The sequence below is a fragment of the Camelus bactrianus genome, chromosome 13 (genome assembly GCF_048773025.1).
Source record: "Camelus bactrianus isolate YW-2024 breed Bactrian camel chromosome 13, ASM4877302v1, whole genome shotgun sequence".
NCBI classification, from domain to species: domain Eukaryota; kingdom Metazoa; phylum Chordata; class Mammalia; order Artiodactyla; family Camelidae; genus Camelus; species Camelus bactrianus.
The window spans coordinates 55,987,408-56,015,212 of record NC_133551.1 but is presented as its reverse complement, the minus strand read 5'-3'; the positions used below and the strand labels follow the sequence as shown (position 1 = coordinate 56,015,212).

Sequence of the window (27,805 nt, the reverse complement as noted above, 5' to 3'; positions counted from 1 at the left end):
GAGGTGCCCGGTGCCCGCCTGGAGACCTTCCCACGCTACACAGCTAGTAAGAGTGGTTGCTAGTGTGGTGTCAGAGTCCAGCTCTCAGCTGCAACTTGATACTGAATGAATGACAATCAGTCCGACAACTGGGACATAAAGATAATTAGCTCTTTATAGGAATCCAGCTGAATAATCAGACCAAATGGCCCAACTGCAGAATGCTGTCGATGCAGGGAAAAACAGGAGCCATTGTAAACAAAACAGAAGTGGTGTTCTCAGAGAGATGCAAGATGATAATACATTGATAAAAACAAAAGTAGGCTGTCAAGAGCAATCTGCAAGCAGAAAACGCAGTTTTCTTGAAATAAAACAGAAAATGAAAACAAGATTTTCAAAATAAAGAGGGAGAAATAACAGGCTAAATACTGTTGAAAACAGAATTAATGAAAACACAAGATCACTGGCAGAATGAAAATAGGATACAGATCTTTCAAATCCCTATTGGAGAAACAAAGCCAATTAAATCAAATCAGCTAACAACAGGAAGAATTAAAGATAAAAGAGAGCCATAAAAAAAAGCATCATATATTTCGCTCGAAAGACAGCATAAGAAGTTTGATGTAGAAGGAATGTATAAAACCCTGTACTCTTCAATTTCTTCAAATATACATGGAATATAAATAAGAGAAAATTCAAAAAGTGACAAGAGCACAATGCAGTAAAAATCGAATTAATAAAAGAGGTGATACAAAATATATAACAACTTCAGTAACTTTTAAAACATTCTTAAATACTCAAGGTTAAAAGAAATCAAAACTAAAATTATAGACAATTTAGAAATGAACCCAGCTGAACAGTCTATATGAAAAAAATAAACTCCCCCAAAGAAAAATACACAAAGAACTTGAAGTAGCAAAGACAATTAAATATAATTTTGTCCATCAAACTGGTAAACACTGACAGAATTGACAACATCTAGTGATGCAATGTCGGGGAGCTGGCTTTTGGCAGATGTGTAAATTGCTGTAATAGCTAGAGGGAAATCTGAGGTCATATATCAAAATTTGTCTCCTAAAAATAGATCCTAAAGAAATAATTGGACAACTGTTTAAAGATTCATATATAAGGATGTTCACTGAAGCGAGAACCTGAAAATAGTCACTTTACCAAGAGGGGAGTAGTTAAATAAGTTATGGTTGGACAGACAACAGAATTCCTCGTAAACCATCAACCAGGATGCGGCCGATCTATACATATTGACATAATCAGATGATGATATATGATTAAATGGTAAAACAGAAAGCACGTTATTGAGCCACACTAAGAGGTGCTCTTGTTTGAGAAAACACAATTATTGCATCCGCTTTCAGGTGGGCGTACAAAATATCTACAGTATCTCAAAGAGTAAGTAGAACAGATGGAGGTCAATGGCTATCTGATGGGTGTCGGAGGGGAACAGAGTACGATGCTGGGCACGTTGGATTTCTCCTTTATAAACTTCTTTATTGTTTGCATTGTGAATTTTAAAAAATGAGTATCTCTTTTTTTTATATAGAAAAAGTCCATGAAGACATTCTCACTTAAATAATAATGAAGTCTTACTCTGAATATAGGAAGTCTGATTAGGAAGTCCCTTAACTTGGCTGCCGGTTGTTCCAGGGGTGGTGGGGTGTCGGGGGTGGTGAGGGAGAGAGAGGAGGCGAGGGTACAGATGCACGTGTGGTCACTACAGATGCTGTTGGGAAGGCAGGCTTGGGTGGAGGGGCCGGAGGAGGAGGGGAGAGTGTCCCGTCACTCCGTCCCCATCTTTCGGCTGCTGTCAGTGCAGCGGGGAAGCCCTGCTTTGCTCATTTGGGGTTAACTCCTTTGAGGTCGTGTGGCTCCAAGAAGCCTTCAGATGGAGGACTGAAGTGACGTTCAGCCTCTCCCCACCATTCTCCATCTCAGGGTCCTCACACACACCCAGCAGGCCCCCTTGTAGGTCTTGACATGTCACTCTGGAGGGTATATTTCCTCTGTTTGTCTTGATCCTCTCTTCCTGAGGGCTAGGAAGGGACCTCTGGTCTCCTCTCCAGCCCACCCCACACCTGTCATTCCTGGAAGTGATGAGAGTACTTCCTCCCAGAATCCCGTCACTGACTCCTTGTGCTCACCCCGTCAGTGGCTCCTCCAGTGCTTGTCCTAACCCTTAACCCTGGGGATTAATGTCACAGGTCTTGGGTCTGCTAAGGTTACTACGACAGGGAGAGGATGCATGCTGAAATACTTCGGAAAGAAGTATCGAGATGTCTACAATTACTTTCACGTGATTCAGCAAAAAAGAAAAGAAAAAAGAGAGAAAGCAAATATGGCCAATGTTTACAGCAGCTGTGAACTAGAAGACCTGGGGGTAGGTCTACAGGTGCGTGGCCTTCTGTTCTTTCCACTTTTCTATTTTACGTTTTGTATGTTACACAACAGAAACTGGGGAAGCAGATGGAACCTCAGCGTCCATATTTACGGAGGAGAGAGCCCAGCTGGTGTGACCGATTAAATGTCTCCGGAGCTTATCCTTCCTCCCCATCCCCACCGCCACTGGCTGGGTTCAGACCTCCTCACCCTGGTGATGCTCTGGAGACAGCCTCCTCCTCCCTGGGCTCCCAGACCCCAGCTGCCCCTTCCCCATGAGGCTGCCTGGAGAGGGCCATACCGAGCGTCACAGCCCCCACGGTCCTCCACACACAGCCTGCTCCACCAGCTTCATCCCCCACCGCTGCCCCTCCCTCTACCAAGCCGCAGGTGATGCTCCAGCCACGTGGACCCATTTCCAGCTTCTTGAACCTGCCCACCCTGCCTTCCCTCTTCTGCCTCTTCTGTCCTGCCAACCTTCCTCCTTGGCTACCTGGCAATCTCCTTTCCATCCTACAGGACTTACTCTAGTGTCACCATTTCCAGGGTAGCTTCTCTAGTTTCCTTCCTGCCGTCCAATCCCTCACCTCCTTCCATCACCTCTCTCTGTGTGTACACATGCTTCTCCTCTTTGCCAGCAACAACATGGTCTCATTCATCTATGCAATGCCAGCACCTCCCAGAGGCACTGCCGTGTATGAAACAGACAGCAGTTACATGGAGGAACGAATGAATGAATGAATGAATGAGGGATGCGCCAGAAACGTGGGAAAACCTCCTGATTTGCATATGTAGACACTAAAGTAAAGGCATCATGACGCTTATGATGCCCTCATTGTTCATTTAATATTTACCGAAGGACCCTCATGGATCTGCTAGTGATATAACCAGCTTTATACCTGGGTCCTGCTTGTGTCATTCATTCATTCAACATTCGACACGTGTTATGTTTCTGCCAGGTGCCGGGGGCACTGAGATGAGAGCTGGGAGACTTGCAAAGATAAATCAGGCAGAGATTTACAGCTCTGGTTGGGGAGGTAAAGTAGGAGCATAAATAGAGGCGAAATGTGGTCAGCGTCATAAAGGAAGCACAGGCCATGGAAACGGGAATCCAGAAGGGGAGAGAGGACTCTGAGGAGTCTCCAGAGAGCGGATCGGGAGACTTCCTGGGTGAGCTGACATGTGCACTTGACTTCAAGACATAAGCCTTTGGAGGTAGGCGGGAATTCCAGGGAGGGCAGAGTGGAAACTGAGGCACAGAGCGAGGCCATGAGTACATGTACAGGGCCACCAGCAACTGAGCTTTGTCACTGAAGAAAAGTTATGAGAAACAAGGTGAGTTGAGGTCCCAATGGTCTTGAAACCAGGATAAGATGTTCAGCTTCCGTGAGCACGGGGGCCAGGCAAGGTTTATAGTTAGAGGGCAGGCTGATCAGGTGTGACGCCAGCAGTGGTGTGTAGGATCACTCTGTGCATTTGACTTGTCCCAGTAGCACAAAATCCCTAAGAGCTCTGCTGACCTCATTTTGCACAGAGCTGAGCTCAAAAACTTGCAAGTGGCAAACACTTCATACATTCCTTTAATTTTAATTGCACCGAGTCTAAGGATGCGTGTACATCAGTGAATGTACAAACAGCTGTATCTCCGGCAGCAACACACCCATTCAGCCAGTTCCCGTAACTGAGCACTCTCCCAGGCAGTGAGTGTCTCCTGGCCACACTCTGCCTCTTGTCTTGACTCCCCATTATTCTAAAGCCTCAACACTGCATTCCTGGATTATTGCAACAGACCCTTGACTGGTTTTCTTGCCCTGAGCTCTCTCCGAGATAGGAAGGAAGGAACAGGGCAGGGCAGAGCCATTGAAGGAATAACACGGCAATTAACACCAGAATGGCAGAAGATTCAACCACCAGTAGGCCCTGAAGCTCAAGATGGTGGGAGATTTGACTTCTAGTAGACCTTGAGTTTCATTATACGCCCATGGTAATATATTAGCATGGTAAATAACATGCCCACAGGTGCCATGACGGTTCCAAAGGTAACCATAAAAGGTCAAAGAGTGGGCAACGGCCAAATTCGTGGGAATCCCAGTCCCTTCCCCAGGGTAATTAGAATGGTCCTCCCATTTGTTAGCATATGAAGCTACCAGGCCCATAAAAACTGGCACCACAGCTCCTCGCCTTGTGGCCACCTCTCACTCCCTCCTCTTCGTCTTCAGAGTGTGTAACTACTTTTACTCTAACCTGAGCTTCCAACCCCCACACCTCATGGCCTTTCTCTTGACTTACACTCTATGCAGCTTGTATCTCTCTAAATAAATCTATCTTTACTCAAGTGTGGCTCACTCTTGAATTCTTTCCTGTGTGAAGCTAAGGACCCACACTTGGCAGGGCACGTCCCAAGGACTCCACCGAGATCTGGGACACAGCCCTTCTCTTGCCCCACACCCGTTTTTCCTGCATCATCTCCACTGGAAATAACCCTCTTAAGAACCTACCATGACTCCCTCTTGTTCACTGGCATTGAGAAGCCTCTGTAACCAGGCCCCACTGTGAATCTCTCTGTCTCGCCTTCCTTATCCACCTGCATCCCCCACCCCAGCCAGACTGCTTCCTCTCTGATTGCCTGGTTCAATCCTCCTTCCACACCTCCATCCATCCGGCCACACCAACCTACTTTTTTCCTCACGGCACCTCTGAACCCAGCTTTGCCAGTGGCGTGATCTAGTGTGAAGGTTCAGAAGGACCTGGCTTCACCCCCCAGCTTTCTGATTCCCTGGGCGAGCTTAGACACACTGAGCATTCTCTTGGAATCTCGGTTCTCTCATCTAGAAAACAGGAGTAATGAGAACGTCTACTTATGACTAGGGCTTGCCATGAGTATTCATAGGGCTATTGTGAAACTCAGAGGAGAAAGGAAAGCCGTCTGGGGTCACACAGCTCCAAGCTGACCCCTACTCCTGTCAGAGAAATAACCACAGAACCAGGATGAGATGTTTACTGTGTTCCAAGGACTGTGCTGAGTATATTACATGCAACGTCTCACTTAGGTGCTTTATCCTGGGAGGCCAGTGTTCTAACCCACATGTTACAGAAGGAGCCAGTGAGACTCAGAGAGAATAAAAGATTCACCCAAAGTCCTACTAACAGTAAGTGGCAGGGCTGAGATTCTAACTGGGGCTCCCTCTGCCCTCAGCCACCGTGCTGCAACTGTGCCATTGAGGCCAGTGAACCGTCTGAACTTGCACGGTAGCCTTGTGATGCTGATGCTGGCCCTTTCAGATTTTCCATGGACCCCAGCCTGAGCCTAGGGTCAGAGCCACCACTGTCGATCACAAGGGCCTCCAGGTGAGGTGGGCATGGCCAGCCACTGGCTGGGTGGACTGGTGGTGACTCTGGTGATGACTCCCCAGGACAGCAGGCCGTGGTTCCTGTGCCACCCTTGACACTTACCCAATGGTGCAGCCGGCATCGGCCTCGATGGTCCAGATGCAGTTGAGGTTGTGTTCATAGGGAGCTGGATACCCGGGTGACAGCACCTGCCCCGACACCTCTCCTTTCACTGTCCCTCCACACTCAGCTGAAAGAAATCCCAAAAGAGTGAGCTTCATGGGGTGACCTGTGCTGACAGCAACAGCTCAGTGGCCGCTCCTGCCTGTGTGCCCGAGTCCCTCTCGTTCTTTCCAGGTGACTGAGTGCAGCATATGGAAAGTCTTCCGGATGAGACGTGTACCCTGGATCTACAAAAATCCCCTACAACTCATCAGTGAAAAGACAAACAGCTCAACTGAGAAACAGGCAAAGGCTCTGAATAGACATTTCTGCAAAGAAAGTATACAAATGGTCAATAAGCACATGGAAAGATGTTTAACATCGTAAGACATTAGGGAAATGCAGAATAAAACCACAAGGAGGTACCACATCACACCCACTGGGATGCTACAATAAAAAAGACATTAACAATCTTATGATTACCAGGGGAAAGGTGGTGGGAACGGATAAATTGGGAGTTCAAGATTTGCAAATATTAACTACTATATATAAAAATAGATAAAAACCAAATTTCTTCTGTATAGCACAGAAAACTATATTCAATATCTTATAGTAAACTTTTATGAAAAAATATGAAGACAAATATATGTATGTATATGTATGACTGAAACATTATGCTGTACACCAGAAACTGACACATTGTAACTAACCATACTTTAATAATCATAATTAAAAAAGACACTCGTGTAGGTGAGGTTGCTGAGAAACTGGAACCCTCAGGCATTGCTGGTGGGAATATGAAATGATACAGTTGCTTTGGAAAACAGTTTCCTATAGAGTTCCTTAAAATGTTAATTAAACATAGTTACCATATGACCTCAGCAATTCTGCTTTTGGATATATACTCAAGAGAAATGAAAACGTACATTCAGATGAAAACTTATACACTGCTGACCACAGCAGCATTATTCATAATATCCAAAAAAGGGGGAAAAAATCCAAATGTCCATCAACTGATGGATGAGTTAACAAATGTGGTACATGCATACGGTGGAATATTATTTGATCATAAAAAGAATGAAGTACTGACATATGATACAATACGGATGAACATGATGTTGAAAACATTATGCTAAGTTACAGAAGCAAGGCACAAAGGCCACATCTTGTATGATTCTATTTATATGAAATATCCAGAATGGACAAATCTTCTGAGACAGAAAGTACATTAGTGGTTGCCAAGACCTAAAGGGGAGTGAGAAGTGGGGAGTGATTGTTAATGGGTACAGGGTTTCTTCTGGGGGGAAAATGTTCAAAAATTAGATTGTGGTGATGGTTGTACAACTCTGTGAATATACTGAAAAAACATTGAATTGCACACTTTAAATGGGCCAGTTGTATGGTATGTGAAGTATATCTCATTAAGGCTATTGAGAACAAAAGGTCCCTGACTAAACTCCTAGTTTGTGACCAAATGCCTTGAAGTCTCCTGGAGGACGTGCAGACACTTGAACCTGTTCGTTGACGAGCTGGGCGGGTGCCAGGTGCCAGGAGCACAGAGGGAAACCAGACACGACATCCTTCCTCCTGGAGAGCTTCTGACCTCGAGAAGGAGACAGCCACAGCGCATGCCATGTGCCCTAACCAAGCCACAGGCGGCAGCATAGTGGAGGAGGTGACCAATTGCCTCTAGCACAGGCAGGGAGAGGCAGGGAGGGCCCTGACTTCAAGGGCATCTTAAAGGGAGAGGCCAGCAGGAAGAGGACACTGCAGACAGAGAAGAGTATTGCAAACTCCCCGCAGGTGTGAAACCACACGGCAGCTTGGGGGACAGGGTATGGGATCGGGTGTGGTGGGAGCCGGGGCTGGAAAGCTGGGCAGGCGGCATGCGTCAAGGGGCCCTGCACACCAGGCTGCTGCCTGTTTACCGCCATAGCAGAACTGTAGGCTTCTGCACGTGAGTAATGGATCACTTTACACACCAGTGCACTTTACATGTCAGAAAGAACACCCTGGTAGCAATCTGAAGGGGCACAGAGGGGTGGGCCTGGAGACAAGGGACCAGTGAAAGGTCGACACTCCCCATGAGAGCAGTCACCTAAGTAGGAGCTGGTGATCCTCCCCACCTCCTACCTCCCCCGCATCTAATCTGCTCTGAGACCCAGGGCCTGAGCCTCTGAGATGCTTTTCACACTTGACCCCACTCTGCCCCCATCATTAGAGTGATGGCTCAGGGCCTCACCATCCCTAGGGTGGCAGAGTTGCCCATCCTCAGCAGTGCCACCAAAAAGATCAAAAATAAGAACCAGCCATGTCACTGCTTGCTTTAAACCCTCCTTCCCAGAGTGAAGTCTTAACTCCTTAGGAGGGTCCATCGAGCCCCCAGAGGGGCTCCTTTTGGCTTTTTCTAGCCCCCTCCTGATGCCCCTCAGTCTAGCCAAGTGTGAGGAACTCCACAAGGCCAGGCACACTGGGCCTCTAAGGGCCTCTGCCTGGAAGGACAAGCCAGCCAGCATCTTCCCCACGAGACCTTTTGTGACACCCTCCTCTCCCCACATGGAGTTGACACTATCCTCTTCTCTGTCTCCATTATAACGTGAATGGGTTTTTATCACAGCACGTGTAACAACTTATCAAAATCACATCTATCTCTGCCACAAGACCAGACACTCCTGAATCTACTTCAGGATGACACCTGCACCCCAATGTTCATAGCAGCACTATTTACAATAGCCAAAACATGGAAACAGCCTAAATGTCCATCAACAGGTGACTGGATAAAGAAGATGTGGTATATTTATACAATGGAATACTACTCAGCCATAAAAACCGACAACATAATGCCATTTGCAGCAACATGGATGCTCCTGGAGAATGTCATTCTAAGTGAAGTAAGCCAGAAAGAGAAAGAAAAATACCATATGAGATCGCTCATATGTGGAATCTAAAAAACAAAAACAAAAACAAACAAACAAAAACAAAGCGTAAATACAGGACAGAAATAGACTCACAGACAGAGAATACAGACTTGTGGTTACCAGGGGGGTGGAGGGTGGGAAGGGATAGACTGGGATTTCAAATTGTAGAATAGATAAACAAGATTACACTGTATAGCACAGGGAAACATACACAAAATGTTATGATAACTCACAGAGAAAAAAATGTGACAATGAGTGTGTATATGTCCATGAATGACTGAAAAATTGTGAACACTGGAATTTGACACAACATTGTAAGATGATTATAAATCAATAAAAAAATGTTAAAAAAAGAAAAAAAAAAAAAAAAAAAGACCAGACACTCCTGGGTAGCAGGGACCTTGCCAGACTTACTTCTGTAGATCGAGTGCCTGGCCTGGTGTTTGGCACATTATAGAAGGTGTAACAAATGTTGATGGAATGAATAGATGGGTGGATGGTCAAGCAAATGAGAGAAACTTATTGCTTCCCAGGCAAATTACTATTAACAGTCTGAATCAAGGGAGCATGAGTGAACGTGGCGAGGAGATTTGTTGCAAAGCTTTTTAGGAAAGGGAATGCTGACTAAGCCAGCTCTTAGAAGATGGAGGAGAAAATGTGCTCAAGGTCATAAATTGACCTTCACTTGTTGCGACAAAGGCCCATAAAGCATCTCATCTCTTGGGCCCCATGGCTTGACAGGGGACCACTAAGGCAGGGTTAGGGGGGTCCCTGCCAGTCAGCCTGCTCCCGAGGCCAGAGCCTCTCCTCATGCTTCACTGCCTTCGTGGTGATGCTGGACTGGCAGGTGCCAACCTGACTGAGAGATGCAGGACTGAAGGGGCCCAAGGCAGGGAGGGGTGTGTGGGTGAGGGGAGGAGCTATATGTCGTGGGGAGGAAGCCTGCCTAGCCCCACAAATGGCAGAGGCCACCAGGAAGGTGGCAGGACACTTCCTTCCATATTCCACATGGACAAGCCCCTCCTACTTCCCAGACAGTGAGTGTCTGGAGGCAGCGGCACTGGGAGCACTTCCCCGTGGACACGACTGCTTCTTTCTGCAAGGGTCACTTTATCTGGGGACTGGCTGCGGGGAGGGGGTGGGGGCAAGTGGCCAGCAAGCAGCAGATTCACTGACAAGACCTCTCGACTCTGATCTTTGCGGTTGTCTCTCTTAGTCCCATCCTGGAGCCTCAGCAGCTTTGTTTGGGCTGTAGCGTCCACTTATTGACTTAGAAAACATCTGGGTTGCAGGGGGAGGTCTAGCCCAGCGGAAGAGCATGTGCTTAGCATGCATGAGGACCTGTGTTCAATCCCCAGTACCTCCGTAAACAAACAAACAAACCTAATTACCCCCCCTTCCAAAAAAAAAAAAAAAAACAAAACAAAACCCAAAACCAAACCAAACAAACAAAAACAACAACAAAAAAGAAAACACCTGGGTGTTTGAGCTGTAATGATCACTTCTGGTAGACCATGATCAAATCTACCACAACATGACCTGTGTAAAAATCTACACACACTGTCCCCAGTACATAGCCTCCCACCCCTCAGTGGGGCCTGAGTGGGGCCTGAGAGGGTCTCGGGTTGGGGGGTGGGGGGAAGGCCTCCGAGGTTCAAGGTATAAACACGTGTTCTGACACTGCTTGAGTGGATCCTCTAAGTTCAGTCCAACGGGCACATGTGATATTCAGAAGAAGCTTACAGTGAAATCTGTCTGCAAAGCAAATGACTGTCTCACAGCGTGTCATCATCTTCACATTTTGTCTTCCCTGGCCTGCCAACGGCATCACACTGTTGTCTCTTTATGCCCCAGCCTCCCTCTCTGGCCTGGGACCTGCTTTTCTCTGTATTCTTAGCAGCTGGTGTGGGGCCTGGCACATGATGGAAGAAGGGGATAAAGCCAGGGATGCGGGAGAAAGGGGCAGGGCGTGCCTGCAGGCGGGGTCCTCCTTAAGCACCAAGAGAGAGGAAGATTCTAAAGGCTACTCAGAGGCCACACTCCTGGTCTGTCCACTGTCAGGCCTAAAATCTTTGCCTTTAGCCCCTCTGTTGTGTAAAATGTCAAAGATCTTGTTAAAATGGAGTTGTCGAGGGGAAAAGAATATCGCCGTTACCACTTCCTGCCATGCTGGTCCACGCCCTTGGCCCGCACACGTGCTCAGGCTAGAAAGTCCAACTTCCCGGCCCTCCCCTCCCTGAATTCCTACCCATCCTTTCAAGTCTCAATGGGCACATCACCTCCCATGAACCATTTTCTCGTATTCCCTCAACGCTTGGCACCTACTCTTTGTACGGTGTTTACCTTGTATTACAATGATCTGTTTATGTGTCTGTTCTCTTTGCCCGGGGATGGACTCCCCAAGAGCAGGAAGAACGCGTCATTCTTTCTTTTTTTATTTCTCTGCCTCCGCACATCCCCAAACACACACCTGCACCAACTGCGGCACATGGTGCTTGGTAGGCACTTAAATGTTCTTCCAGTGGGTGTTCTGTTCTTGTAAGATTAGCCAGAGCTGCACAGACAAGGTGAGGCTGTGGGCCCTGGGGAAGGGGATGGAGAGATAGAAAGGCTGGTGCTGAGGTGGGGGATGCAGGACAAAGCAGTGTGGTGGAATCCTGATACCAGGGAGGGTACCACGGGCGGTGAGGTGAGTGGTGAGAGGTGGAAAGGCCAGACAGACAGAAGGATGGCTCTTGCCTCTTTCCCACTTCTGCCTTAGACGAGGCTTCTCTGTCGTGGGACACGCGGGTAAGGCTTCCCGAGGGCCTGCGCCGACATTCTGGAAGCACCTTGGGCCTAAGGAGATGCTAGTTCTTTGTCGTATTCTTTCTTAAGAGGGAAACAGATGCCAGCTCAGAATCTTACTCCTTCTTACTCTTTCTTTCAACATTCCTCTGGAAAGTGGGGCATGAGCCCCATTTTACTTACAGAGAAAGTGAGGCCCAGAGTGAGCTGGAGACTCATTTGCGTCTTGGTGTTGCAGAAGCCCCTGGAACCACACAAGGCCCACCTCTTCCTTCTAAATGACCCTCCCACCTCTCCTCCACCGCCAGCAGCGCAACTCGGAGGGCGTGACTCGGCTCTGGTCCCACTCACTGCACGTGTGACAGTGGCAAGCCACCGCCTGCCTGACTGTGCTGCTGCACTCATGTAATGAGGTGTGCAAGTGAGGCAGTGTTGCAGGGTGGGTGGGGCTGGCGGTGATTCCCGTGAACAGGAGGCCTGCAGCGTGGGGTCCATTGGGAGACCCTACGAGACCAGAGCCTGGAATTTGGGATTAGGGGACACCCAAGGGCTCCCTGGAAGAACAAGAGGCCTCCTACCGACACATGTGGGAAGGGGCCAGTCCCAGGTCCTGCGCTCTCCGCTCAGACACAGCAGCTCCTCGCTGCCCCGCAGGCTGTACCCAGGGTTGCAGCCGAAGGACACAGAGCTCCCTGCAAAGTGGCCTCCATCGTGAAGCTTGTAGCCAAACTGGGGGGTTCCTGGGTCCTCACATTGAATGAGTTCGAAACCTGGTGATGAAAGAAGAGACAGCATGAGCGAGACGCGCCGTGGCACAGACCATGCTCCCTCTGTGGCCTCAGCGGGCATGTCCTGATGGACCCACGTGGCTGTGCCCGGGTGACAGTACATTCCTGAGTGTTCCTGCCCCTGTCGCTCTGTGTAAATGATTTCAGCTATTTCTCCCAGGACAGCTTTGAATAGTTTTCATGTATAGGGTCAGGGTTTTCTTTTTTGGTTTGTTTGTTTGTTGGACCCCATAGCATTTTGATAGCTGGAGTCACTCTTTCTGTTTTGCTCACTGAGACACGGCGACAGGAGAGTGTAATATGGGAGTCACTTTAAGTGTATGTTTCAAAGCTCATTTACGTCCTGCTTAAATACACTCTGCTGAAACAGCCTGGAGAAGGAAGCCTCTGCCAAGCTTACTCCGAGCACCTGGTGCGGCCCCTCTGCTCTCTCTCACTCATTACCCACAGGAGTCTTACCGGGAGGGGTCACGATGCCCCCTACAGCTGAGATCATTGACTCGGGAAGGTCACATAAATTGTTCCACAGTCTCAGATGACAGAAATGGAATTTGAATATGACTCTATTTAATCCTCTTCCACTGATGTGCCTCAATGCCCAGGCAAGAGGAATCTTGAGTAGACTCATTGTCTTTTTTTTTTTTCCCTAACAGCTTTATTGAGATATAACTCATATACTAAACACTCTTCCATCTAAGGCGTACAAGGTAGTGCCTTCCGGTTTATTCACAGAGTTGTGCAACTCTTGTCACAATCAACTTCAGGACATTGTCATCATCTCAGAAAGATGGTGATGCCCCCTCAACTCCCTTACCCCTAGGCAACTAACAATTTTCCTTCTCTATGGATTTGCGTGTTCTGGACAGTTCATATAATGGATCATGCAACACATGTGACCGCATGTATTGTGACTGGTTTCTTTCACTGAGCATCATGTCTCCGAGGTTCATCCAGGTTGCCACATGGTTCAGAACTGGATCTTTTTTTTTTTTTTGCAAATCTCAGATTCCCAAATTTAGCACTTCCCACCCCTTTCCTCTGTAACTATAAGATCGTTTACTATGTCTGGGAGTCTGTTTCTTTTGTAGATGAGTTCATTAGTGTCCTCTTTTTTCTTTCTTTTTTAAAGATTCCACATATAAGTGATATCATATAGTATTTTTCTTTCTCTTTCTGGCTTACTTCACTTAGAATGACCAACTCCAGTTCCATCCATGTTCCTGGAAATGGCATTACTTTATTCTTTTCTATTGCTGAGTAGTATTTCATTGTATAAATATACCATAAGTTCTTTATCCAGTCATCTATTGATGGACAATTAGGGTGCTTCCAAATAATATTCCATGTATGGATGGATATATCACATTTTGCTTATCCATTTATCAGTTGATGAATACTCACTGGATTTAAAATAGTCTGTAAAAGCACATTTTTTTTGGATCTACTGGGCAAGGAGAAGCTCAAATAAATGAATAAAATGGCTGTGAAGCCAACATATGGAAATGTAATCCCAAGTACTCTGGGGCTGTGTACAGACCTCGGTGCTTTCTGTTTTTGAAATCTCCAGCATAAAGGAGAAAGTTAAAATCATGAGAAAAGGAAAAGAATCAAGACTCAACTCTTTAGGGAGTTGTAAAAAAAGAACATAATTATACATCAGTGTTTGCATTTTTTACATCTGACTGTAGCTGAACATTATTTTATAAATATGATGACTAGGAAAGGCTACTCTCTGGTTGCTTTGAACAAAAGGCTCAGTGATTATGATTCTTAGTGAGTACAAGGTGTGTGGCGACTGTCAGTTCAGTTAATCATGGGTGTAACCATAGCGCTGTTTGCGACGAGGCAGCTTATTCCAAATCGTGGGCACAACATCTTAGGGGCAATAATCAGCTAAGCATGTGCCAGTTAGAGAAAACCAAACCTACTGATTGCTGGGCGATGTCCCAGAGCCCAACCTCCCTGTGTGTGGAACCAGGGAAAGCCCAATTTTGTTGTCCATTCAGATGCGAGACAGACTTACTGGAAAACTGTAGCTCAAATCCCTGGCTGGTGTTCTCAGCATCGGTTATGAAATCAATCCACAGACTACTGGATGTGCTGTTCAATGTCAGCCCCAGCATCTCGGAGCGGCTGAACACCCCCAGCAAACGGGCAGAGTTGTTGTTGCCATCGTAGACCTGGACACAGGAGAGCCCAACTCGATGTCATCAGTGTGGCCTTACCTTAAACAATGGCTTCTCACCCCACAGCCCACATTCCCAGAGCTTGGCACCGATAACGACTGTTAGAAGGGTAGTGAGTCATCAGATGCAAGGAAGATGGCAGAGTGGAGCTAGCCACTGAGGGACTTATCAGCCCCTCCCATCTGCCTCCACCTCGTGCCAGTTCTGTGTCCAGCCTATCTCCGTGTGAATCCGACCTCTAGGAACTGGTTGATGCTGTTCTCACCTTTCCAGGGGAGATCTGGTCTTGTTTCCCCCAATCCCCATATGGTACTAGCCTATTCTTCAGTAAATTGGGGAGGCCAGGTTGGGGCTGCTTGAGTGTCCAAGCCATCTGTTTCTGCAGACAGGCAGGCTGCAAGCATTCGACATTTCTGCCTTGCTAAACACTCCATCCTGTCCTTCCAGGAGATGAGACAATCTCCTTAATCCTCCTCCCTAATCCCACCCTGCTGTGGCAGTGGCCTCAGTCTCAGCCACTCTGCTGGACATGGCCCCTGGGATCCAGGCGAGACAGAGGTAAAATGGCCAGCATGTCAGGTGACATGGTATATTTCCCTTTCCCAAGCTCAGCCCCTGCCCCTTCCCTCCTAAAATGAGGGCTCCGGTGAGGGCCTACCGGGGTTGCCAGGGGTGGGATCTTGCAGGCAGCTGGCTTCCCCAGCTCCCATCTGTCCCCTGAACTCCTGAGCACCAGCAAAGACAACAATCATCAGAATAATGAACTGGCTCCCCAGGTTCCGAGATTGCTGCTCCTTTCCAGATAATTGTACAAACAACAACAGAAGTTGTGATTGAGTGAAGGGCCCCCTGGTGCTTTGGTAAATATCAAAGATGGGATCTATGGGTGGGTGATGAATATTTGTGCATGGCACAGGATGTGGTGCCAGCTGCCAGCAAATTGGAACAATATTTCCATCTACTATTTATGAAGCAAAGCTTTCTAAAAGAAGCCATCCTTCAAGCTAACAGTGCTATATATTACAAAGATTTGTTGAGGTCCCTGGGAGCCTCAGAAGCCTTGTTTCCAGATCCCATGTGCCATTGCTTCATATCACGGATAGACTGGGAGAATTCCGGAGTGTCCAGACATACAGATGACACCAGTTCAAAGAGTCTGGTCCACTGCTGCATCCAGACTGTTATAAAAATAGTTTTACCCATTAAAACATATCTTTTCTAACTAATTGACTAAGGCATGAATCATTGACACTTGCTAACATCCCAACAAGAGAGACAACCAGACATCATGTGCTTCTTGATGGAAGACACACCAATACCTATGGAGTCATTTTGCCAAAAAAAAAAAAAAAAAAAAAAAAGTCAGACCTGAATCAGATCAAGCCACTGGGTCCATTTTCCAACTCAAAGGAAATATGGAGGACAGACGAACACATACAATGAATAAATTATAAATAAATAAATTACAAATAAATAAATAACAAGTAAATTATAAGAGGGTAGAAAAAAGAAATGGAGGTAGAAACCTAAAGACTACAAAAATACTTGCGGCAATGAATCCAATGTACAGAACTTATATGGATCCTGATTCAAATAAACTGTAAATTTAAAAAACACTATGACATTTATGAGATAATTAAATATTTGAACACTCACTGGATATGTTATTCATTAATAAAAGTATGATGGGAACAGGATTTTTTTCCTTAATTTCAAAGCATAGTTCATCCTTATTCATTAATAACAAAAATGTTCTTAATGCGTCATTATGATAAAATATTCATTGCAGAAAACTTGTAAAACAGAAAAACACAAAGGAAAAGCAACTTCCAGCACTCATAACATTTTGGTGACTATGTTTCTAGCCTTCATTCTATGCATGTCTTTCCTTATATATTTTTAAAATTAATTTTTAAATAAGAAACAAGATCAAATTATAGATAGTATATGGTAACCTGCTCTTTTACTTAATATAATGTGTCTATTTTTCAAATCATTAAATATTTCCCACAACAGCATTTAGATAGCTGCAGAAATTTCCATCACAAAATGAACTCAACCTACAATGTAATCATTCTCATATCATTGTCCAGAATATGTGCCCTGGAACATGAGAGGCACTCAATAAATATATAATAAATAAATAAACCAGTGTTTTCTTTTAGTAATTTCTGTCCTTAAATCCACCTGGAATTTATTTTGGCATAAGGTATAAGATACTTTTTCTTCCTGGTTGATTAACCATTTTTAACTGAAAACTCTGTAAATATTCTACGCACCAGCAACATTAAATCCACCTTTATCACATATATACTTATGTAAATGTAAATTTTTTGGTCAACTTTCTGTTTCACTGCACTCATCTATGTGTCTATTCCTGGTGTATGATGTACACTGTTTTAGCTACTGTAGCTTTGTAATATATTTATTATTTTTATTATTCTTTTTCATTATAGGCTATTAAAAAGTATTGAATATAGCTCCCTGTGCTATACAGTAGGTCCTTGTTGGTCACCTATTTTATACACAGTAGTTAGAATCTTCAAATCCCAAACTCCCAATTTATCCTCTCCCCCCGGTAACCATAAGTTTGTTTTCTACGTCTGTGAATCTGTCTCTGTTTTGTAAATAAGTTCATTTGCATCCTTTTTTTTAGATTACACGTATAAGTGATATCGTATGCTATTTGTCTTTCACAGTCTGACTTCATTTAGTATGACAATCTTCAGGTCCATCCATGTTGCTGCAAATGACATTATTTTACTCTTTTTTATGGCCGAGTAGTATTCCATTGTATATATAAATACCACAACTTGTTTATCCAGTCATTGGTCAATGGACATTTAAGTTGCTTCCATGTCTTGCCTATTGTAAACAGTGCTGCTATGGACATTGGGGTGCATGCAGCTTTTTGAATTATAGTTTCCTCTGGATATATGCCCATGAGTGGGATTGCTGGATCATAGGGTTAAGTCCATTTTCACTTTTTTTTTAAGGAATCTCCACATTGGTTTCCATAAAGGGCTGTACCAAACTACATTCCCCCTAATAGTGTAGGAGTCAGAATGTAGTTTGGTGCAGTGATTTGTCTTAACTTAAAAAACTAATCTCCCATGTTTATTCTTTTAGATAAACTCAAGAAGAATTTTCTCAAATTCAGAGAAACAACTCCCCACCCCAGTCCCCCTAAAAGATCCAAAACAATTTCCGTGATTCTGACTGATTAACATTAAACATATGAATTGATAAGAGAGAAAACATACATCTGTACGATATTAAATCTTCCTATCCATACACATGGCATCTGGTTCCATTTAATCAAGTCATCTTTTGTATCTGTCAGTAAAATTCTGTACTTACTTCTGGGTATTTTTATATTTTTTTAATTGCTATTGGGAATTGGGCCTTCATATACATTTATTTCCTAACAGAATATTGCTTATCCATAAGAAAATTGCTTTGATGTTTCAGTTCATCATTATACACAGGTGATGGATTTATCCCTGAGAAAGCTGAGAGATTTCTATCTATATATATCCAAACTTCTTTCTTTTCTTCCCATTAGATGTTTCTACTTTTTCAGCTTTACTGACATGAAATTGACAAATAAGAATTTTATATACTTAAGGTGTACAACTTGATGTTTTGATATACATATACCACTACCTCTAATAAGACAGCTCAGCAAGATGGCTGGATTCAAAATGAGTACGTCGAATGGATAGCTTTTAACACACGGTTACAAACAATGTAGCACATATACTTACATTCCTGGAATCAATTCTATTTGGTCATTTTTGTTTTAATACACAGCTAGATTCAACATGATATAGTATATAGAATTTTAGGTCTATGATCATAAGTAAAATGGACCTAATACTTTATATTGTCCCTATTCAGTTTGACATCAGTATTTCTACTTGCCCCACTTAAATAAAATGAGTGGGGAGATGGATGCTAATTCTTCTTTTTTCTGATACAGTTTAATTATTGCTTGAATTGTTCCTTGAAGTTTTGTGAGCTTACCTGTAAAACAGTCTAGACAATTTTGAGAGAGAAAATGGGAGAATTCCAATGTTTTAAATGGTTATTGGTTTATTCAGAGTTTTCTTTTTTATTCCTTTTTTTTTGGAGGGGAGGTAATTTTTAAAATTTTTAATTTATTTTTATTTTACTTTAAAAATGTGTTATTTTTTGGGGGGGAGTGAAGTAATTAGGTTTATTTATTTTTATTTATTTATTTTTTAATGGAGGTATTGAGGATTAAACCCAGGACCTTGTGTATGCTAAGCACACACTTTACTACTGAGTTATAGCCTCTCCACTATTTTTTCTTGTTATTAGTACTTTTATCTATAAAATTTCTATTTTATCTAAGCTTTCAGATTTTTTGGCTTATGCTTTTTCCTCAATATTATCTTATTATTTTCATAATGTCTACCTTATCTATGACTATGTTCTTTTTTCATTCCTAAAATTATATAGTTGTGGTTTCTTTATTCCTTGATCAGTCCTGCAAAGTTTTGTCCATTTTATTAGTTATTTTTTAAAGAACTAATTGGCTTTGTTGATAATTGTCACTGTTTTTAGTTTTCTTTTTTTCAGTCATTTTTGCCTTTAAATGTATCTTTCTTCTACTTTCTTTCGATTTATTCTGTTATATTATTCAAGCTACCTCAAACCTTATCTATTTTTAACCTAAGTGATATGTCAGAGACTAACAGAGGTGTATTAAATCTTCCACGATGACTGTGACTTTATTAAAATTTTTTACATTCCTAGCAACTTTTACTTAATTTATTCACGCTCTGTTACTTGGCACATAAAGTTTTACTGTGGACTGATTGTACATTTTATTAACATAAAATAATTCTCTTTTTCAGTTCATTTTGAAATGCAAGAGAAGTTCTGAAATTTATCTTATCACAAACTGATTTCATTTTTTGGTGGTTTATCACCTTTTGTTCATTGCCTTCATTCCATTTTTTAATTGGGTGATCATGTTTTTCATCTATCTTCAATCATTCCTCATCTCAGATTGCTCTGTTTTTATTATTGCCTATTTTTGTGTCATAAATATAATATTCTCTCAAATCCTGTTAAGAATACAAATTAGAAGCTTTTAAAGTTTTTTTGTTTTCTTTGCTTTGCTGCTTACAGAGGGGCAATTAGCTGTGACTCCTTAGACAGGTCCCCTTCTTCTGATCTCCTGAATATTTACACATATCTGGTTCGTTTTCCTGTCAGTGCATCATTACAGAGAGAGAATAAAAGTGCATGATGGAAACACCCAGTAGTCCCTAAATTGGGGTAGAAGAGTTAAGCCAGAAGAAGCCACAGTAGGAGCTTCTCCTGTTTCTGGTGCTAAAGTGTGTGTATGTACGTGTGCCCGTGTGTGCACCCATGCATGTGTGCTACCATGGCCGCCTCTTCTCTAATCAGCCTGATCACTCCCGTCGGGCCCTGCCCTGCTCGATCCTACTTTCCAACAACAGCCAAATAAAATCCAGAATGTCATGTCTTGAGGGAAGTGTGGCTCCATGTGACCTCTCAGACCATGTACACTTCCAGAGAGCTAGTGGGATTGAGACCTGGTCCCTGCCAAAGGTCCCGTGCTGTGTCCTCGGCTCCAGGCGCTGGGGCTGTGAGCTACGTGGTCTTAGATGCATTTTCCCTTGAGGCTTCTAGTACTTCAGCCACAGGTAGGATTTCACTTCACTTACGTGGATTCCAGTTGGATTAGGCTCTTTCTCAATCTGGATCCCTTTGGGGGGTATTCCACTTGGCAATAATTCTTTTACATTGTATGTGAAAGGCACCCTTGCCTAATTTTCAGTGCTGAGCCCACACCCCGCAACTGTTATGTCCCATGAGTCACTTTAGTGGGAACTTTTAGAGGATGTGGTTATACACATGTACTTCATTTGTCATCTTGGGCTGGGAGTTGTCTTTCCAGACAGTTGCATTTTAAGGCCTTTCCTGTCTTGCAGATGCCAAACAAATGTCAAATTTTGGTGGGAGCCAAAATAGAAGAAATCAGGTGGTTGTGGGACACAAGCTGCAAGGGTGAGGTCTAAGAGATTTTCACTTATTAAAGGTAAGGAAGAGAGCAGGGGTCACATATGCAAGAAAATGGTCATTCCATGGGTCAGAAATGGCCTGTACAGGAGGTTTGGAGGGTTGGTCAGTGCATACGTGGAGGAGGTGAGGGTCTCCTGGGGCAGGAGGAGTTCAGGAGTGCACTGGGGCTACTTTGGAGGGACAAGTCCATCCTGGGGTGGGAAATACACCCGTGTTCCGGCAGATGGGAAATTACACCAGGGCAAGGCCAGGTTGTTCCTGGAGGTGACACTGGGTGCCCCTCCTGCACACAACTGTGTTGAGGTGGATCAGAGCGATGGGTTTAAACAGCACTGTTGCTGCCACTGACAGGGTGGCAGTGGGGGGTCCTACATGGGAATCCATAACTGTGCATTTCCTGTGGTTCCAAACTGCTCATGTCCCAGGGTCTCCCTCTGGAGAGAGAAGAGTTAGAGCGGGGAGAAGCTACAGGAAGCCATGTGATCACCCTGGGTTCCTTGCCCTCCCTTTCCTGGACCCCTTCCATAGAGACTCTGCTGGTTACAGGGCACTGTGAACGGCCTTTCAGCCAGCTCAGAGCCACTGCCCAACCTCCTGATAATGGCACTACAGAGGTCTAGAAACAGGAGGAAGAGGCCCTTCGGTAAGAAGGTCAAGCCTAGTATCAGAAGGCTGGTGACAGGGCCAGCTGGGCAAGTGGCTGCAGAAACAAAGTCTGAAGCCTGGGAAGATCCCACTAAGAAACGCAAGCAATCATCCCACTGTCCCCACGGCCCTGCAGGACTTCCTGAGGTCCTGAACTCTGCACCAGGCCGCCCTGATCTTTGAGCTGGGGATTAGCCCCATGTCCCTCCCTTCTGACTCTGAATGCCTTGGAAAGTCTCTCTTCTGTCTATTAAGCTGTTCACCTGATCCCGAGCAGAAACTTGACTGTGCAGTGGGGTCTGCTGACTACGTCTTAGGGGCTACTCTGAATCTAGACCACCCTAGAGAGGCAGCTCAGGCCCCAGCCATGCTCCGCATGACCTCCAGCAACTGAGGAAGAATTCTGCTGGTCTTGTCAGGCCACACGCCCAGAACTGCTGCTCAAACTCCTCTCAAAACCTCGAAATTATAAGTTAAGCCTCAAAAATGCCTTTATCTGCAGGGTTGACAACAGCCTTCATCTAAGAAGTCCTCTGCATTGTCCAGCTTTCCTCAATTCCACCTGCAGCACTAAAGCAAGGAAGTCACACTGGACTTCCTGTCCCTGGTTGAGTCCTCTGAGGCTCTGCTGTCGATGGTGAACAAATGGACAGAGAGAACTGAGATCAAGGGGGATGCCTGAAGACACAGCCCTTGGAAAGTGTGAAGACCTACCTACTGCTCACCAATAGGGATGTACACACTTTCTTCTGTGTCTGTGGAGCTCAGGGGTCGAAAAGTAGAGCTTAAGCCAATGATAGGGCCCCAATCCTTACTGGACCACTTGGCCATATTCTGTTCTATTTCAGGCATCTCTGGTCCCATCTGGTCATCTCATGGGATATCCTCTTGGGTTCAAGGATAATTAGGCAAGTGTGAGAAATGCCTTCCAAATGCCACATCAGAAAACATGCCACAGAGGGTGGGTCAAGAGTATCATCTTTGCATAAAAAGCATAGTATATTCATCACATCTAGAGGGAGTCCTAAGGGACGGGGATTATTAATAGTTTCTCTTTGGATTTTCTAGACTAGTGACCTTTGGTTTTTACTAATGCCTAGCCTCCTCTGGCTACAGGGAATAAAAATACATTAGAATAAGCTAAAAACATTTCTTGGCCCAGGATGAAAATGGACAAGCTCTGTGTGAGATTTTCCTTATAATCCACTTTAATAAGGCAGCTTTTTGATAAATCCTCCAGAGTCAACTCTTGGATTACATGCATACACACACACCACGTGTTACTGAAGGTGCACACTTATCACACACACACACACACACACACACACAAGGAAATACAAGTCATATGTATATTCAATGTCTTAACAACTCCTTCTCTATAACCCTTCCTTTAGTCCAAGTCCTTCCACTTCGTTTTCTTACATAGCTCTTGAATCCACTTTTTTTTAACCCCCACTGCCACAGGCAGGCCATAACCAAGGCCCACTGAAGCTATTGACACAGCCTACAAGTTTACTGAGACATAAACTCAAAACATACACAAATGCACACACACAAAACAGACTGAGACAAGTATGCACAGATCCCCCAAACCAAATCCATACACAGACACAGATTCACACACATGTGGAAATGTCCAGAAAAACACATCTATACCCACACATATCTACACAAATGCACACACAGACATATCCTATGAGCTCTTCATTACCAAGCTGATGGACAGAGTTCATAATGGAAAACCCAATCCACTGGCCAGTCCAACTGAATTTAATATGATGAATTATTCTGCCACCAACCCCTACTCAATTACATACATATTTGAGAGCAGTCAACAACTAAGCAAAGTGTAAAGCCACACTCTTAGACACTCACGTGCCCTTCTCTTTTTGGGTCTCACTTCTCATGGATAAGCGAGGCCAAAATCACGAAACTCAGCAAGGAAGAAGCAAGCCAGGGTCATTGGCACAGAGGTCTGTGAGTAACAACACACAGACTACGAAATCTCCCAGTTTTACCTTGAGGACGTCTCCTTCGGCAAGTTCAAATGCCCTGGCTTTAAGCTGAATCCCCTTCCCCGGTTGGGTCTGGATGGAGTAGATGCATTCGTGGTTGTTATTGTAGTTCACGGGGAAGTTGGGGGACAACAAGGTGCCCTGAGTGCCTGTGACTGAATTCCCACACTCAGCTGGAAAGAGAAATACAATAATCACAGATTAACCCCCATCGGCTACACCTGGAAAACAACTCACAGCGCTGGAGAACCTCACAGAGAGGACGAGCTGCTTGCCTCTCTAGCTGCCGAAGTGCCTGTTTACCTATCCATTTGCCTGCCCATCTATCGGACTGCTTACCAAGGTTTGTTCTAACACCTGCCCACCTGTAGTTCTGCTAAGTTCCTTTCTTTCTGTCATTTGGTTTGTCTGTCTTTCTCCCGTGGAAATAGAAACGGACCCACCAGGCACCCTTTACCTGCATAGTGTTATAAAGCAGCCTTTCCCCCACCTGTTCATACAGTATCATAGCAACCAAAATGACTGAGGAGGGCGTCAGGGGAGGATGCGGCGGCCAAGTGAGGAGAGATGAAGCCTTTCAGGATCAGAGGATAGAAACTCAGGGGAGGATGCGGCGGCCAAGTGAGGAGAGATGAAGCCTTTCAGGATCAGAGGATAGAAACTAAGAGGGGACAAGATCGAATAATAATTGCTAGCATCTTCCAAGCTTTCCAAGGATCATTTCAGGCATTAGCCACAACAACCAATCCCATAAAGTAGGCACCATGATCATCCCTGTTTTAAAGATAAAGACCCTGGTACTTGGCAATTTAGATCAAGTCTCTCAATTCAAGAAGAGGAGGCGGCTGAGAACTCAGCCCTCTCCATCCTGGAATTTAGGGCCTCTCAGGTTTGAGAAAGTTTTGGCATGGACCCATGGAAACCCTGTTTCATTCAACAGCTAATGAATTCACACCTTCCCCTCAAAATTTGTTTCTCCTCCTCCAGAATGAGTCCTTCTTTCCCCATTGTTCCCATACTTTTATTTATAGCAGTCATCACATTTTACTTGACTTATTTGTTAACATTTCTATCTCCTCCACTGCACTGTGGATGCTTTAGGGCTTGGTCACATGTCTCTATCTCCAACACCCACTCAGTGGCTGGACAGGACAGGCATCAGTGGATGAAAGGGGAGGTGGCTCAGGGGCAGGGCACATGCAGAAGGGTCTTTAATAACTGTGAAGCCTCTCCCTGTGCTTCCCTGGGGCGGAGCATCTACCATATTACATCAGAATTGCCTGTGACCTCCTGGCACCTCTACTCAGACTGTGAGTTACTTGAGGGCCAGGGTTTTATGCTTAATGAATGCATGAATTTCCATGGCTGAGCCCAGACTGTCTGTAAAATAAACATTTGCCAAATGAATGAATGGATAAATATGGAGGACACTGACCTCAGAGGATGTACAGCTCTAAAAATAATTAGGCTCTGGAAGGATGTAAATACGAGTCCAGATGGCAGCCCCATTATTTGTCTGGACATATGGGGAGTCTGAAGCAGGTCTTGAATCTTTGAGGTTGACGGTGGCAAGTCCTTAGTGTCCCTATTCTAGGCACAGTCATTGGCGGGAAGGACCTTGAGTTCAGCCAATGGGCTACTGACCAGTGGGCCCCATATTCAACCCTAGTTGCCCTAAGCCTGGAATGTTCTAGGCCAAAGCAGTGCAGAGGGAGCATGTGATACAGGAACAGTCAAAGCTGAGCCTCTTGTGTGCTCAGTTGTACCTTTGTGTGTTCTCTTGTCCCCAAGGTGCTCCTTAGACCTTTGAAGACAGTGACCATGTCCCATCAACCAGTCCTGTTTTTCCAACAAGCCCTACTCCCTGGGCTCTTTCCAGTTCAGGACCAGCTTCAGTTTCCTAAGACTTGCCATAAGCCATTACTCTGGATTGCATGTTTGTGTGTTCCTTGCAAAGTCACATGTTGAAGCCTGTACCCCCGGTATGAGGATATCCAGAGGGGGAGCCTTTGGGAGCTAATTAGGTCTAGATGAGGTAATGAGGGTGGAGTCCTTATGATGGGATTAGTGACCTTATCAGCAGACGAATTGACAGAGCCCCCCGTTTGTCTGATGGCTGCCATCTGCGAACCAGGGAGAGGGCCGTCACCAGACACTGAGTCTGCTGGCACCTTGATATGGGAATTGCCAGTCTCTGGAACGGTGAGAACTAAATGTTTGTTGTTGAAGCCACCCACTTTATTTTCTTATAGCAACTTGAACTGAAGAAGACAGCCATCATTTGTCTTGAAGGAGAAATCTCAATTTGCAGTAATTTAAACTCAGCCTATCTGCAAAGTGTTCAAATGCTCAGAGGGCTGAGCTGGGGCATAAAACTAAAGTGGCGGTGGTGGGGGGGGCGGTGGACAGGCTCCCTGGCAGCTGCTGATACATTAGGTGGATGTGTTCCTAAACACAGTGTCAGTATTCTGGGTGCCCACAGATGAAGAGGGGCATTTGGGGACTGGGTGTTGAGGGCTGCACACATTTTTATGCAGTTATTACTCAGCTACATCACACGAGCAGCCCTCTGAAGCAGCTCTCCACCATCTCTGGGGTCATACACCATTCCTTTCCATCGAGGGAAAGGCAATGGTGCAGCGGGATGAGAATAGACTTTGGATACAGAGAGACAAGTTACATCAACTCTCTGAACCTCAGTCTCTTCATCTGCCTTGATCTGGACAATAACAGCAACCACATAAAACTATAGAGAATAAACAGATGAAACTTTGTGATAAAATCAGTGAACATATAGGGAGTAGCTAGCACATAGCGGGCACTCAGCAAGCATTATTCCTTTCTCCCCCATCTATCCTGATGGCTCTGGGACTGGCAGAAAACCCAAGAAGCTTGTCAGGAAGCAGGCATTAGCTGCCCGACTGGTACAGCACCCTCACTGTTCCTGATGCCTCTTGCTCTCCACCTAGTTCCTAAAAGTTGGTTTTCCTTAAACATGGGTGTTGGCCTATTTTTTGCACCTCCTTCCTGCCCCTGGCTTGCTGCACAATAGCTCCATGCCCTTCTCTGCCCTCTAATGGCCCTCTCCTCTTTTCTACCTGCCCAGCACCTTTCTGGGGAGGGAAACGGCTGACGGCTTCAGATGGGTCCAGTCCTGGGCCAAACACCTGGTCCTGACCCCCTGCCAGGGCCTTTTTCCTGGGCACCAGGGAGTGTCCAGGAGATAGAGGGACATGGTGCTTGCTTCTGGGAGAGTTTCCAAAGGAACAGGGGAAGTGAGCAGATGCACTGAAAAGCCAAGTCCAAGCATAAATGGAAATAAATACACGTTCCAGAGACACAAACAGTCATATGCACTGAAAAGTGTTGCCTCTGATTCAGGCCTCTGCGACTTCTGTCATCCCCATCAAAGGGGTCTCATCAAGGGCAGAGGCTGTGTCTTATCCATCAGTCTGGGGCTCCCGAGGCGGAGAGTTAGGTCTGCTCCATCACACTGGGGCTCCCAAGGACAAGGCCATGTCTCCTACTGCAGAATGGGGTCCTCTGGGGTCAGGGCTGTCTATTCCACATCAAGTTCAGGGGACCCTGAAGTCAGGGGCTGTGTCGTCCTGTCACACCATGAATTAGAGCCCAGGGCTCTCCATCTCCTTCTCAGCAGGGAATGTTCCTGGTAACACTGTGTGGGCTAAGTCATCTAATTTATACCTACATTGCATATGGCAACTGGGAGCATCTCCCAGGTGGGCATTCCTGAGATTCCTCCAGCCTGAGGCTCTGTGGCAGGGCTGGTAGTAATTAGAGGTGATTATAATTGCTATGCGTTATTAATAACATACAAAACAGAAGACAAATGTAATAATGAAAATATTGTGAGGGGCCACGAACAAACAGTAATTGGAATAATAGGTTAAAGAATGAGCTTTTGAAATGAGATCAATGAGGCAAGCGCTCAGGGTGTGTGCGCATCTGTGGTCCTGGATAATCCCGTTTAGGAATAATTTCCCCCAGAACCATTTAGCTGAAGACATTTTCCCAGAGGAGAAAAGAGCTGCTAGCAGCCAGATAGATACTAAACCTACTGATCTGGGGGATACTTGTGCGTCTGAATGTGCACCCAGGTCGGGGTGGGGGCGGATGCTCTGGGGGATGGTTACAGGAGAAAGGATAAATGTGGGATTAGTTAACTGGTCAAAAATGGGATTCTGTATCTATTTGTCCTTATGTTTCCCCTCTGAGATCGTAAAAGGTTATTGGTTATTGGCCATCAAAAAGGTTATTGGCAAAATGATGATAATTATACAGTACTCCATTGGTTTATGTAAATTATGTCATCTAATCTGGAATAAAGCCTATGGGTTGGATACTGTTATCTCTGTTCTGTAAGCAAGGAAGCTGCAGTTGATGAGGTTTGGTGACCTGCCCAAGATCTAACAGCTGGTCAGTGGCAGAGCAGAGCCCCTACCTTGGGCCTGTGTGACTGTTCAGCCAGGGCCCAGCCCATCTTGCCATCCTGCTTATTACTG

The 27,805-nt window shown here is 45.2% G+C and overlaps 1 protein-coding gene across 1 annotated transcript in view; it reads right to left on the bottom strand.

Annotated features, from left to right (window-relative positions):
• CSMD2 (CUB and Sushi multiple domains 2) overlaps positions 1-27,805 on the bottom strand; it is a 575,735-nt gene that overhangs the window by 161,006 nt on the left and 386,924 nt on the right. The window contains exons 22-25 of the mRNA XM_074376903.1: positions 23,286-23,455; positions 14,379-14,535; positions 12,146-12,337; positions 5,824-5,950 (exon numbers count right to left, since the gene is read on the bottom strand). Of these exons, the coding sequence (XP_074233004.1) occupies positions 5,824-5,950; positions 12,146-12,337; positions 14,379-14,535; positions 23,286-23,455 (646 nt within the window). The remainder of the gene's footprint in view (positions 1-5,823; positions 5,951-12,145; positions 12,338-14,378; positions 14,536-23,285; positions 23,456-27,805) is intronic.